We start from the raw sequence: 12636 nt of genomic DNA, 5'->3' as shown, positions 1-12636 counted from the left end.
TTGTATCATGCTATTAAGTACAATATTTTGATAATATAAATGTAATTGTTCTAGAATAATTAGGTTGGGCTGCTTGACCTGGATGAAGATCAACGGTGTGTGACGTAGACTAAATTCAATCTCCTTTACCCTGAGCGCGCGGAAGTCAAATGTAGATGTCTTGCTGCATCATATAGTTACGCTGTCCGCTACTTTTTTTAATTATAAAGTTAGCGAGGCAGTGATATATTTTAGTACAAATATAATGTGTTCCAAAATAATCGCAGAGGCTCATACGTTTTCGAAATTTCTACGGTAAGTTAATCATAAGATTCCTTGAAGTGTTTTTGCTTGCTAGACTATCTGTCAAAATCTCAGCATCCATGCCAACAGAATAAGAAGCTAGTTGGTGAACTAGCGCATTGTCATGATAGCAAAGTATGATGTTGTGGAATTGTAGGACTTTTCAAGACGAGTGCCAGGATTCAAGTGTTTACGAGGTAAATTCACCCACATCCATCCGAGTAGATAAACCGTCACAGCTTTTTCAAAGAGCTGATTCTCAGATAGCATGGTAACTGTTGATTTCACTTGACGTTTAAGGAAGAAATACAAGTATTGAAGTACCATGGAGATAAATCTCCTCTACATAATATCTACAGTAGCGACAGACCAGTCTTCATCTGTGAGAAAAATGTGAGTAACCCTGGTGCTCTGCTGTATCGGTGTAAAATCAAGACACACGGGCATGCCAACGCCAGAGTGAGAAGTTTGTTGTATCTTGACTAGGTTCCTAAAATTGCGGAAACTTATGAAGAGAAAGAGGAGACAGAGAGTGATGATGAGACTCATGAATCCATTGCAGACTTGGGACCACAGCCCCTAACAATCATGAAAGCCAGGTGATCTACACAGTATTCACAACTCATAGGCTGGTCATGATTTAAATCTCAGTAATGCACAATTTGTTGAATAAATGGAACGTGAATGAAAAGCCATAGCACTCAATTCTGTTTGAATTATACAGGCAACTGCTGTCATGGTACACCATGTCCCAAAACTCCAATGTGTATCCAGAGGCAAACCCAGGCCTGAATCCCCTTTGGGTGCGCTGTGATATGGCTGACCCTGCTAGAACAACCTGGTTAGGCGCAGAGACTGTTTATTCCAGCAACAAAATCTCTGGGGTCAAGTTGTACTCTGTGACATGTAAAGGTATTGCCTTAAATTGACTCCTGTAAAACTCCCATTTGTGTGAAAAATAAAAATTGGTCTGGTAACTTTTTATATTTGACTTTTATGTTGATGTGTTCGCTATGGTGCCTTTTTGTGACACTTTAGATGCAACTGTGAACAGAGCGTCCTTCATCACGCTGGATGAGCTGAAACAGGAACATAAGAAAAGGCATCATCCGTCCTCATCCTCAGTAAGTGTTACGCCTAGTCCTCTTTAATGTCTCAGGACAGACTTATGGGATTCCAGATGTTACTTGATTGTGTTGTTACACTTCCAGATGGTCACTAAAGGCACCTCACAGTACAACCTGTTTGGCTCTACTGTTGTTGAGAACACAACAATCGAGTCTCAGAGCAGTGTAACAGTGGACTTTAAGTGGAACCATGTGGAGAATATTCTGGAGATTCCGCCACTGTCATCTGTGGCAACTCTGGTAAGCAGCATTATTATATTCAGTTAATCGCTCAAATTGTTGTGATTTTGAGGTGGTAGAATATTCTTAGATCATTTAATTTAACCCTTGTGTTCTCTTCGGGTCATTCTGACCCATCAGTCCTTGGGACCCACCGTCGTATTGCGACAACTTTACCGGATACAAAATGAAGCATTTTCTTTTAACCGTCGGGTTGTCTCAGACCCCCTACATTGCGAAGGTTAAAAGAAAATTATTTGTTTTTGTATTGGGTAAAATTGGGTAAACACAACGATGGTTCGTTATGAACCTTTGGGTCATGTGACCCGAAGGCAGCACAAGGGTTAACTTGTCATGTCAGTTGATCTACACAATGTACTGTTCATCTTTGTGCCACAGAACATCAAGGTAGCGAGTGGGGATGTGAGAAGTCCAGTGTTTGAGATGTACGGAGAACTGGAGTTTCTTCAGGTACGTGTCCAGACTGTTTACAACTGCGCTGTGACGGCATCACGTTCCTACTGCTACATTCAGGGGCCGTTTAATATCGTTGCCAGGATCTTGCTGAAGCCCAGAGAACTGGTGAGACCGAGTGGAGGGAACCTGTACAGACTAGGCCTGCAGTGGACCTGATCAAGGACTACCTGGAAGGTAAGCCGCCATCATCTGGGCTTTATTGCGATGGGAGCCAGCGTCAAATAGGACTGTCTCATAGTCCCTCTGTTTCAGGTTTGCAGAACACAGTGAAGACTCTTCAGGAGTCTTCTAGCGTAAATGAGGTGTGTATACAAGCTTGGCACTGTAGGCAGTACATATCCTGAAAGAGAGATTTGTATCTCATTGGATTGTTATGCGGTACACAGGCACCAAAGGTGAAGACTGATCCTGCTGAATCGGAAACCTCGGCTTTTAACTCCCTTATTGAACGAGGAGACCTGGACTTTGTGGAGCAGCTCTGGGTCCGGATGAGAAAGAGTAAGTCACAGTTGGATTCCTCACAGTTTCAATTGATACCCTTCTGTTATGTATAAAAACCCCTTTCAATAATGCTTTTCAAACACAGGTGTAACCTCATATCAAGACATAGGGGACTGTCTAAAAATGGTCATCAAAGCTTTGCAATATGGAGACATCAAACCATGGGTATGTTTAGGGTTAGAATAATTCCAAACACCATAGTCCCAGCCACTAACATTGCAGGTAATTCCATGTCTGTTTCACTATAGCGTAGCATGATAGGTAGTAGCTGTGGTATGTAAACAGGGGCTACTGTGTGTCCACCCTCCAGATTCACAGGGACAGCAGCAGCTCCCTCAGTAAGCTCATCCTGCAGTCGTACCACGGCCAGATGGACCCGGTGTCCCTCACTGGCCTCACCTCCGTGCACATGCTGCTGGAGATGGGCCTGGGCAAGATGAGGAAGGACTACACCTACCACCTCATGGGTAATGCTGCTGTACCGCAGGGACATCAGTGGCAGCAGGGCAGAAAATGCATCATGTCTGAGGATTTTGACCGGACACTTTTTTTTGTGTGTGTTTGTCCAAAGCTTTGAAGTCCTAGACAAATCCAACCTTTTAAACAAAGACCATGTCTCTTCCTCAGGTAAAGAGCTGACAACGCTGAACCACCTGGTGAGTCCAGGATCGTGCGTTTCTCTCTACCCTTCGGCCATCTAACTGTGCAGATATCACAACAACTTAACTCTGCCTTTGCCTTTGTCTAAGAGCTATTACCTAAGCACTGAAGTCGACCTTCAAGAGCAAGTGTTAAGAGTGAGAAAGCTACACCACCTGCTGGAGATAATAGTGACCTGCAGTACCTTCCTGGGTCTGCCTTATGACCGTCTGTTCCTCCTCACACAGTAAGCCCTGCCAACCCCCTCATCAACCTTGTATCTGTGGCCCTGGTTGACATGTATTATGCTTGTTCATATTGATTTGAGCCGCTGGCCTGTTTTCTTTTAGGTCCTGTTTGCAGTACTACAAAACATTTCCCTATGACGAGAGCCACGAGTTCAAACTTCAGATCAAACCCGCACTGATTAGCCAGTTTTACCATAAGTGTGTCTACATTTTTAATGGTTTTATCAAACTAAACGACATTCTTAACCCATGTGCTGCCTTCGGGTCACATGACCCAAAGGTTCATAACGAACCATCGTTGTGTTTACCCAATTTTACCCAATACAAAAACAAATAAAAATAATTTTCTTTTAACCTTTGCAATGTGGGGGGTCTGAGACAGCCCAACGGTTAAAAGAAAATGCATCACTTTGTTTTTGTATGCGGTAAAGTTGTCGCAATACGACGGTGGGTCACAATGACTGATGGGTCAGAATGACCCGAAGAGAACACAAGGGTTAAACGTACTGCTGTCTGTACGTGTTCATATCAACATTGTCCTTCCCGTGTGTGTTTGCGTGCGTTAGAGAGCAGTCGGTGGCGTGGGGGGTGGAGGTGTCCAGTGGTCAGGGTCCCCGTGAGGTGAAGACCTCCTGGAAGCTCAACGACCACCCCCTGGTGGACCACATCACCTTTGACACAGGTGACTTCCCCAAACCATGGTAATACAAGTGTCACTGACCCTTATATAAATGATGCCGACCACATGAATCCCATGTTCCCAGGTGAGACCACAGTGAATGGGGATGTTGAAGAGGCTGCATACTTTGCCACCATGGTGTGCTGTAGCCTGGTCAGTTTCACTTGAAGTCACAACCAGGTGAGATGACATATCATGACAAGTGAAAGTGTATTTTCTGGGATTTATTTGTCATATTCTTTCTATGAACCACACAAATGTACGTGTCTCAATTTAAAATGCTAAGATTGACTTTTTGAATGATCATTGCCACTACAACTACAGCAAGTACAAGAATCTAAATCACGATCTCATGCAAATGCCTTCATTTACTTCACATCAAACTTAAATTAACTCGTGAATTTTGAGTGTGTCTGTTTGAGGTTGTAAACATTTGGACACACTTAAAGGGTTGAATCTACTAGTTCCGTCTGCGCAGCAGGAACATTAGAAAAACGGCGCTGAGCAAGATACACAGGGTACACACAGTAGGCACAACGATCTCCGTCACCATCTCCATGTGGCTGGTCAGGGGATCTGGGAAGACAGCACACACCAGGCGGATATTAGGATCACATCACAGCCAACTCTTCTGCGTTACGTCTAATAATGCTCAAGCACAGCACTCAAAGGGTTAATCATTTCGTATGGCTACTTAACCTGTTTTTGTAGATATTGAGCGATTTCTTACCATGTATAAGTCTTAGAATATTTGCAGCAGTACTCCGCTGTTCCTCTAATAAAGAGAGAAAGATTACTGAGTGGAACCAAAGCCATGTTAACCCTTTGAGCACTGCAGGATGAAAGCGTCACAGCTTTAACCCTTGTGTTATCTTCGGGTCATTCTGACCCATCAGTCATTGTGACCCACCGTCGTATTGCGACAGATTTACCGCATACAAAGACAAAGTGAAGCATTTTCTTTTAACCGTTGGGCTGTCTTAGACCCCCCACATTGCAAAGGTTAAAATAAAATTATTTTAATTTGTTTTTGTATTGGGTAAAATTGGGTAAACACAACGATGGTTCGTTATGAACCTTTGGGTCATGTGACCCGAAGGCAGCACGAGGGTTAAGCATGTGATTTAGTGACAGTTATGCTCTTGTTGGCTCAGCCACAGGAAGCCTGAAGGTGCAGTTATGTGACATGTTAGTACATGTTAGAAACATTATAAGCAAAGGCTGTAAATATCTGAAGCTGCTAAAGAAGCTATGAAGACAGAGAGAGAGAAGGAGGCAAAGGATTGGTTAGCTAAAAACTGCAAGCGGCACCCAAAGCCATTCATCACATTCATTTATTGTGTTCCGCTTCTAATGCCAATTTATTGGTTTGTCCAAATTGTTTGGAGCACAGACAGATAGTTGAAACAATGTTGGACATTTTCCATTGCTAAAGGTCTGTAATAAATGACAGATACCCCTTTCTATACTTCATCATGCACTGGCCAAACCTTTGGCATTTCTGCATTTTCCTTGGATTTTCTTCTAGCTGGAGGGGCAAACAAAGAAAAATCCTGTTAGAGAATTAGGTAGCTAGTCTCTCCAGTTCAAACCTCCTAACCATACCCAGAAGGTGATTCACGATGTACGAGGCAGAATTTTTATTTGTTTGCCCCTGCTAGTTGTTCCTCTGTTTATTTTATATGAAGGGACTGTTTTAGGAACCATATAGATGAACTGACCTGCTGCTAGGAGCTGGTTGCTGGAGGAGCAGGTCTCGGTGGCCTTCCTCTTCCAGTTCTCAACCTGAAAGGGAGGGTGCTCAGTGCCGTCTCGAAATGACACAGTCAGACATAAATGATCTCCTCTGAAAGATTGCGCTACTTATTTGTTTGTTTCCCACCCCCCAACCCCACTTCTTTTTTCTTTACAGGCTGACAGTCCAGTGCTTCAGTGAAAGAAACAAAATATATTTATACATTCCTAGCTACTTTTTAATGGATTTATTCATACTCCACGTGTTGTCATAAATGTGTATATTATAGTGTAATTTGGCATTAAAGACCTCTGATCAATGGATGAAACCACTCAGGTCTTTCCTTGCTCACCTCTCTCTGATTGGGGAATCCGTTGGAGCTGATGATACGTTTGTAGTACTGAACGGAGGCCTTGGGATAGCGTGGCTTGTTCTTGTTCCTGAAGTCCACGTAGTATAGGCCGAACCTCTCGGAGTAACCCTCGTCCCATTCAAACTTATCCAGCAGGGACCAGGCTGTGTAGCCACGCACATTCACCCCGTCTCTGATGGCTGCAACAACAGATCACGTAAGACAACAATGCTGGATGGAACTATGTGTATCAGGATTTCCACATTTACAGAATGCTCAGGTTCCTGGTGTTTGCTTGCCTTTAAGCATCTCGTTAATGTAGTCCTTGAAATACTGTATCCTCCAGTCATCGCAGAGTTCAGTGCAATGCATCTTCTCCGAAACTCCGTTCTCAGTCACGTAGATCATCGGGTTCCCGTACTGAGTCTAAAGGACACAAGACGCACCATCTCACTGAAAACCAGAACAAAACTAGCATCCAGCTAACTTAGAACATAGCTGACCAAAAGCAGGTCATATAGATAGAGCACAATGAAGGGTGCACCTTACATTTACATTTAGTCATTTAGCAGACACTCTTATCCAGAGCAACTTACAGTAAGTACAGGGACATTCCCCCCGAGGCAAATAGAGTGAAGTGCCTTGCCCAAGGACACAACGTAATTTTTGCACGGCCAGGAATCGAACCGGCAACCTTCTGATTAATAGCACGATTCCCTAACCGCTCAGCCATCTGACCCCCACCTTGACGAAGTTGAGCAGACGCCGGAACCCCCATGGCACGGAGTAGAGCCACTCTGAGCCCGGGTCTGGCCAGCGGGGGTCCACCAGCTCAGCCAGGTCCCGGTCGGTGAAGTAGCTGCTGCCACCGCGAACAGACGGGTAGTTCTTTAGAGTGATGTAACGGGTGGTGAAGTGGCCGATACCCAGGAAGTCACATGTGCCCTTGATGTAGGTCTTCTCCTGTGAGGAGAAGGTGGGCAGTCGAGAATTCCCCATGCCTTGCTGGGCACTCTTCCTGCCTGAACAATGAACACAATGACTATAACAAAACATTCTCACTCCTCATTTTGAAATAAATTAATCAGTAGCTATGAATATGTTCTCTTTGATTGTGTGGTAACTTGCCAATGAAGTCTTTCATCACTTGAGGGTAGTCTCCGTGGAAGATGGGTGTGGCAAACCAGCCCATGTAGAACTGGACATACCTCTCAGCGGCCTCTATGTCCTTCTGGTTGGTGATATCCACTGGCTCTCCCCAGTCCCCTGACAGGGAGATGCCCACCAAACCTGCACAAGGGAAAGGCTCTCAGACTCTGTAAAACGCCACACATCCTGACCCACCAGCCTCAACCTTCGACTCCACTGTTTCATGACCAGCGGTGTGACCCTGGTTACCTTTTTGTTTGCCCCTCCACTGCATGTCATAGGTATGCCACACCTTAGCATGTGCCTGACGATCAAGAAAAATGGGTGTTATTGAGAGGACAATTGTATTGGAGGCTAGGGAGTGAAATTGGTAGAATGTGATGTTGACCTGTTTACTCTCACCTTAATGATGTGATGAGCAGCCCGGTATGCCCCTGTTCCCTTCAGCTTCAGCCCGGGAGCATGTTCTCCAGTCTCATAGCCTTCAACCGCCACTGACTGGCACACAGAGAAAGTGCATCAGTCACTCGTCAAGGAGATGACGTACAACTCTTGATAGGGAATACCATCCTACATACATACCCATGGGTTATTGAAAGTGATCCAGTATTTCACACGGTTGCCAAATCTTTCAAAGCACAGATTGGCAAACTCGTTGAAGTGATTGACCATGCTGATATTCTGCCACCCGCCATATTTCTCTTGCAAGACCTGCCCAAATATAGTGAGAGACCAGTACAGAGATAATGATAATCTGGAGAAACCAGAGGACAATATTGAGAACCGGAGTGTCAGGAATCCCTACCTGGGGGAGATCCCAGTGATAAAGGGTGACGATGGGAGTGATCTTGTTCTCCAGAAGATTGTCAATCAGGTCATCGTAATACTTGATTCCTTTTTCATTCACATGGTCAGCTACAAATATAACACAGTGTGGGTATTTGTCAGTGACAATGGCACCTCAGTGTCAGGTTCTGGTGTGTTCTATCAGACATCCCAATCACTCACACTTGATCCCAGTGGGAATGAGTCTGGGCCAGGAGATGGAGAAGCGGTAGTGGTTCAGCTTCAGCTCTTTAATCAAGGAGATGTCATCCTAAAGACAGAACAAACGGAGGAATTTAACAGCAGCTAATCCTGCTCCCAAATCACACCAGTCACAGCAGAGTGTAGGTTTGGTAAAGTACTTGGATGGCGAGGCTATCTTCTGATCACCTTGACTTTGTAGTAGCCCTCGCAGGAAGAATCCCCGGTGTCGTTGAGTAACACTTTGCCTTTGTTGTGTGAGAATACATCCCAGATGCTCAGTCCTTTTCCATCTTTGTCCCAGGCTCCTTCTGTTTGATAGGCTGAACTGCCGGCACCCCACGAAAATCCTAAAGGTGTTCAATACTTAGCGTTTGACTTTGACACACAGCACAGCCATTGATGTCAGTGATTCGGTCAGGATGCTTTGGGGGGGGGGGGGGGGGGTTCGAGAAGTGTGCCTACCAACTGGAAAAGTGCCATAATAGAAGGAGCCGCGGTCGTTCTTTGTCCAGTCGAAGTCCTCAGCCGTAGACAAACACAGCACCAACATAAACACATGGCACAGCGGAGTGGTGCGATGGGGTAGCATGATAGTCCTGGGCACACGGCGCTCGCTTTCTCCTGCACCGTGAAGAAACAGACATCCCCCATCTTCTTATCAACACACTGCTCTACGCCACTGTTTGCCAGTTCACAGTTTCACCAATAAAAATGCTTGATCACAAACACACACACAAACTGCAGGCCTACCTGTCACACAGTCAAAGGATCAACATTTGTTCAGACTTGAAGCATCATATGGTATCAGACAGTGTGAAAAAAAGGTGAGGTTCCTACAGTGTGCCGTAACCAAACAGTCTGGAGCATCTAGTTCACTGGACTATATTGGGGGTCTCGTGGCCTCAATGCAGAACCAAATACCCCCTATTCAAACTCAATAGAGTGTGAGAAAATGTTGCTTAGGTCGGCAGATCCCTTACAAACTGGGGTTTCACTTTGTAAGCAAAGTCAGTGTTGGAGAGGCTGATACTGAATTTACTATGACAAAGGCAGATAACAATTACAAATACGAAATTATGATTACATTTTCCAGATTCCATAAGAGTGGATTTAAATATAGTTAATAAGCTGGCCAATTCTTTTTTTTTTTTTTTGGGGGGGGGGGGGGATTTTCAACAAGCATCATATCTTTGTTCTTCTTATGGATAGCTCTACTTTTTTTTAATCAAAATCCCTTGGGGGGGGGGGGGGGGTAATTTGTTTGGGAGAAAACAAGTTACTATGCTTGTGATAGTATACTAAGGTCAGGCTTAAAGCTTGATTAGGTGAATGAAGCCTTGCCTGTGGAAAAGAGACCATATGGAAAGCTGTATATATCTATTGGTGAAATCCCCATTGTAAGCTACCACCCTTCTCCAGAGCTGTCCCTGCTCTCTGTGTCACACTGCTTTGTTTTAGCTGTTTAGAAAATGCTGAATGGTTGGGTAGAGGGGAAAGTGTTTGCACTGCATTATCCATTTGCAAATGTGTGTGCCTAGGTCAAGTTGGGACAGGGATTTTAACCTCAGTACAACCTTGATTAGGCTGTCCAGGAGACAGCAAAGTCAGAACCCACATTTCAGTCATCATACCTCTAGACGTTCAAGTCCTTAACACTCATCCCTCTTGATGTTGGTGCTTTTGGCCAGTTGAGTTCAAAAAGCACCATGATAAGCCTATGAAGGTGAACAATAGTTGATGTCATTTACAATACTTGATTTAGTTGTCTGAGCTAAGGATGTCAAGAGTGATTAGCAACACAATAATTCTTATAGGTACATCCATCAATCTTTTTATGTACTGAGTTCTTTATTTTGTGCTCATGAATAACCCTAATAACATGTACAGAACTGTAGTCATTTCGATCATCTTATATGGCCCAGCCATACACACATTCCATTAGAACCTTGAGGCTTGGGAACAATTGTCTTTAGTCCATAGATGTGCAACATCAATGCTTATAAGAAGCACCTAACAAATTGGAATGCTCCATGCCAGTGACACTGAACAGGTGACTACAAACAACAACTCTATGATGACCAGTACAAATGACAGGTATTGACATACAGTATGCAAGGAAGAACTCCCTTCCAGTTTGTTGTGTAGCTGATCTCAACACTATTAAGTCCACTCCAATAAATAATAAACTTACTAACAAAGGAATCAAAACAAGTAAAAAAGAACCAACTTTCCATTTACACACTTCAGTGTTGTAGATATCTGAACTCCTTGGACTACTGACAGTGCAATTGGAATCTCAGTAATAATCCTCCTCTTCCTCCTCCTCGTCTTCCTCAGGCACTACTTCAAGCTCATTTTCATCATCTTCCTCTTCTTCTTCCTCCTCCTCCTCCTCTTCCTCCATATTATAATCCACAGGTGCACTGAGGAGGAGTTTGGTCTGGTTGATTTGATTTTCATCATCCGGGTTAACTGGAACCTGTAAGCAAAATATATACTCATATTAACAAGTGCAAATCCGCAACAGCTGGTTGGTTTGTGGACCAACCAACCGACCCAGAGAGCTATAGAGCTGACAGTCACAGCAAAAAAAACAACATTTTGTGTGGCAAGTTAGGGGTTACAAAAAGCCTCAGAATAAATGAAATACAAGTTACTATACAACTCTAACTCGACCCATGCATAAACAAGGTGTTTGAAGCAAAGAAGACCACCATACTGAATAACAGGTAGTAACAGGTGAGGTAACAGGTGAGGTAACCATGTGCTGAAATGACCCCATGTTAGTTTCCTCAAGGATCACAATGACTCTTGCTTAGAGCCTTGCTGCTCTTGTTGGTTAGTGGTAACTGATTTAAATTGTTGAAATATTTTTTTTACTGTTGCTTGATTTTCTACAGGTACACTTGCACTTATAGCGATTCATGTTGTTTAATTGTAACTTGTTTAACTACATGCTCTTGTGGTTCTTCCCTTTGGCACTTATTTTGGTTGTTCACAATATGTGCTTCATGTTTTGGCTACCCGCAATGTTTTTTGGGGCTATCTTGTTGTTATCAGTGACCTATGCACTTTGTAAAGCTCTCTCTTGGAAGTCGCTTTGGATAAAAGCGTCGGCTAAATGAATAAATGTAAATGAAATAACCCTGTGCTATCTCTGCTTGATTCATTTTCATTACATAATCTAACTACATCCATCTCAGAAGTGTAGGATATGAAATCTATGCATTTTGCTATTTCTATTAGTTGACTATTTTGAAAATTACTCAGAAAATGGGATACCTCAGGAGTAGCAGGTTCAGAATGTCCTTCCTCTATCTGGGAATTGATGATGGATTTTAACGCCCCTTCTTCAAACTAAAACACAACAACAAAAACATCAGTTAATTCAGTGGTTGTCAATCCTGGTCCTTATGCCCCCCTAGCCTGCATGTTTTAGATATTTCCCTGCTCCAACACACCTGATTCAAATAAATGGGTCATTATCAAGCTCAGGGAAACGTCTAAAACATGCAGGGCAGGGGGGCCCGAGGTCCAGTATTGAGAACCACTGAGTTAATTAATGATTCTAAGATTAGCATACATGACGAGCTCCAAACATCGAACCCAGTAAACTCTACAACACACTCGGACTCACTTTCAGCCGGTTGAGCTGATCTTGCAGCATGACTTTGATTTTCAGAAGAGTCTCCTCTTCCTTTTTTAGCTCCTGCAAACGACTGTGCATGGTTACTGTCTGATGGCTCCTTCAGATCATTCCTTGAATCTGGGACACACAAGTAGACAATAAAGTTAGTAGCAAGTACCTCCACAGAAATTAACTTGCGCCGATTGTACTAGGCTATGCTAGCCCAACGGTAATAGACTACCGCGCGGCTGACAAGCTTTATAACGGTCTGTTGACAACCCTCAATCTGATAGCTATCTAGCCGTTAGACATGAAATGCCTCACCGTAGCGGCTAGCTGGCTTGTATTCTTGGATATATCCACTGTGCAGGAACTGCTATGCAACATAAAGCTGATGAAGTAGCCACGTAATATTTTGTAAAGCTACAGGCTTGGCATGATCATTTCTAGCAACTGACTTAGCTAGCTTGCTAGCTTTATGGTAAGTAGTCCTTCCCTGCTCTCCCTTTCTCAAACACAACACAACAAGCCGAATTCACGTGGGTCGCTTCCTGTTCCTGTTCTTTTCTCC

At 43.8% G+C, this 12636-nt stretch overlaps 3 protein-coding genes across 7 annotated transcripts; 1 reads left to right on the top strand and 2 right to left on the bottom strand.

Moving 5' to 3' along the window:
- The first annotated feature begins 112 nt into the window (after positions 1–112).
- zwilch (zwilch kinetochore protein) lies at positions 113–6246 on the top strand. Of its 2 annotated transcripts, none has more exons than XM_062462399.1 (19): positions 113–294; positions 440–479; positions 583–675; positions 769–881; positions 1007–1194; positions 1321–1406; positions 1494–1649; positions 2028–2099; positions 2186–2279; positions 2358–2407; positions 2492–2603; positions 2692–2771; positions 2917–3073; positions 3234–3262; positions 3356–3492; positions 3596–3691; positions 4060–4175; positions 4258–4352; positions 5861–6246. In XM_062462399.1, the coding sequence occupies exons 1-18, from the start codon at positions 245–247 to the stop codon at positions 4338–4340; spliced, it is 1752 nt and encodes a 583-aa protein (XP_062318383.1). In that variant the 5' UTR covers positions 113–244; the 3' UTR covers positions 4341–4352; positions 5861–6246. The 2 variants fall into 2 exon arrangements, with proteins under 2 accessions (XP_062318383.1, XP_062318382.1); XM_062462398.1 differs by having other exon boundaries at positions 6085–6243.
- lctlb (lactase-like b) lies at positions 4392–9062 on the bottom strand. Of its 4 annotated transcripts, XR_009930519.1 has the most exons (15): positions 8900–9062; positions 8624–8784; positions 8417–8504; positions 8214–8323; positions 7991–8119; positions 7811–7906; positions 7658–7712; positions 7384–7549; positions 7004–7277; positions 6559–6685; positions 6260–6459; positions 5894–5957; positions 5630–5700; positions 4903–4947; positions 4655–4748 (listed from the first exon to the last, which is right to left on the bottom strand). XR_009930519.1 is itself a non-coding variant. In XM_062462395.1 (14 exons), exons 1-14 carry the CDS (start codon positions 9024–9026, stop codon positions 4633–4635), a joined length of 1758 nt encoding a protein of 585 aa, XP_062318379.1. In that variant the 5' UTR covers positions 9027–9062; the 3' UTR covers positions 4392–4632. The 4 variants fall into 4 exon arrangements, 3 of the variants coding, with proteins under 3 accessions (XP_062318379.1, XP_062318380.1, XP_062318381.1); XM_062462395.1 differs by lacking the exon at positions 5630–5700 and having other exon boundaries at positions 4392–4748; XM_062462397.1 differs by lacking the exon at positions 4903–4947 and having other exon boundaries at positions 4609–4748.
- Positions 9063–10272: 1210 nt separating this feature from the next.
- snapc5 (small nuclear RNA activating complex, polypeptide 5) lies at positions 10273–12616 on the bottom strand. The gene is made up of 4 exons (XM_062460721.1): positions 12390–12616; positions 12075–12203; positions 11720–11794; positions 10273–10916 (listed from the first exon to the last, which is right to left on the bottom strand). Exons 2-4 carry the CDS (start codon positions 12162–12164, stop codon positions 10734–10736), a joined length of 348 nt encoding a protein of 115 aa, XP_062316705.1. The 5' UTR covers positions 12165–12203; positions 12390–12616; the 3' UTR covers positions 10273–10733.
- Positions 12617–12636: the final 20 nt, after the last annotated feature.

This window comes from Osmerus eperlanus, chromosome 5, assembly GCF_963692335.1.
Source record: "Osmerus eperlanus chromosome 5, fOsmEpe2.1, whole genome shotgun sequence".
Classification (NCBI taxonomy): Eukaryota; Metazoa; Chordata; class Actinopteri; order Osmeriformes; family Osmeridae; genus Osmerus; species Osmerus eperlanus.
The sequence above is the reverse complement of the archived record's forward strand: the minus strand, read 5'-3'. Positions and strand labels throughout refer to the sequence as shown.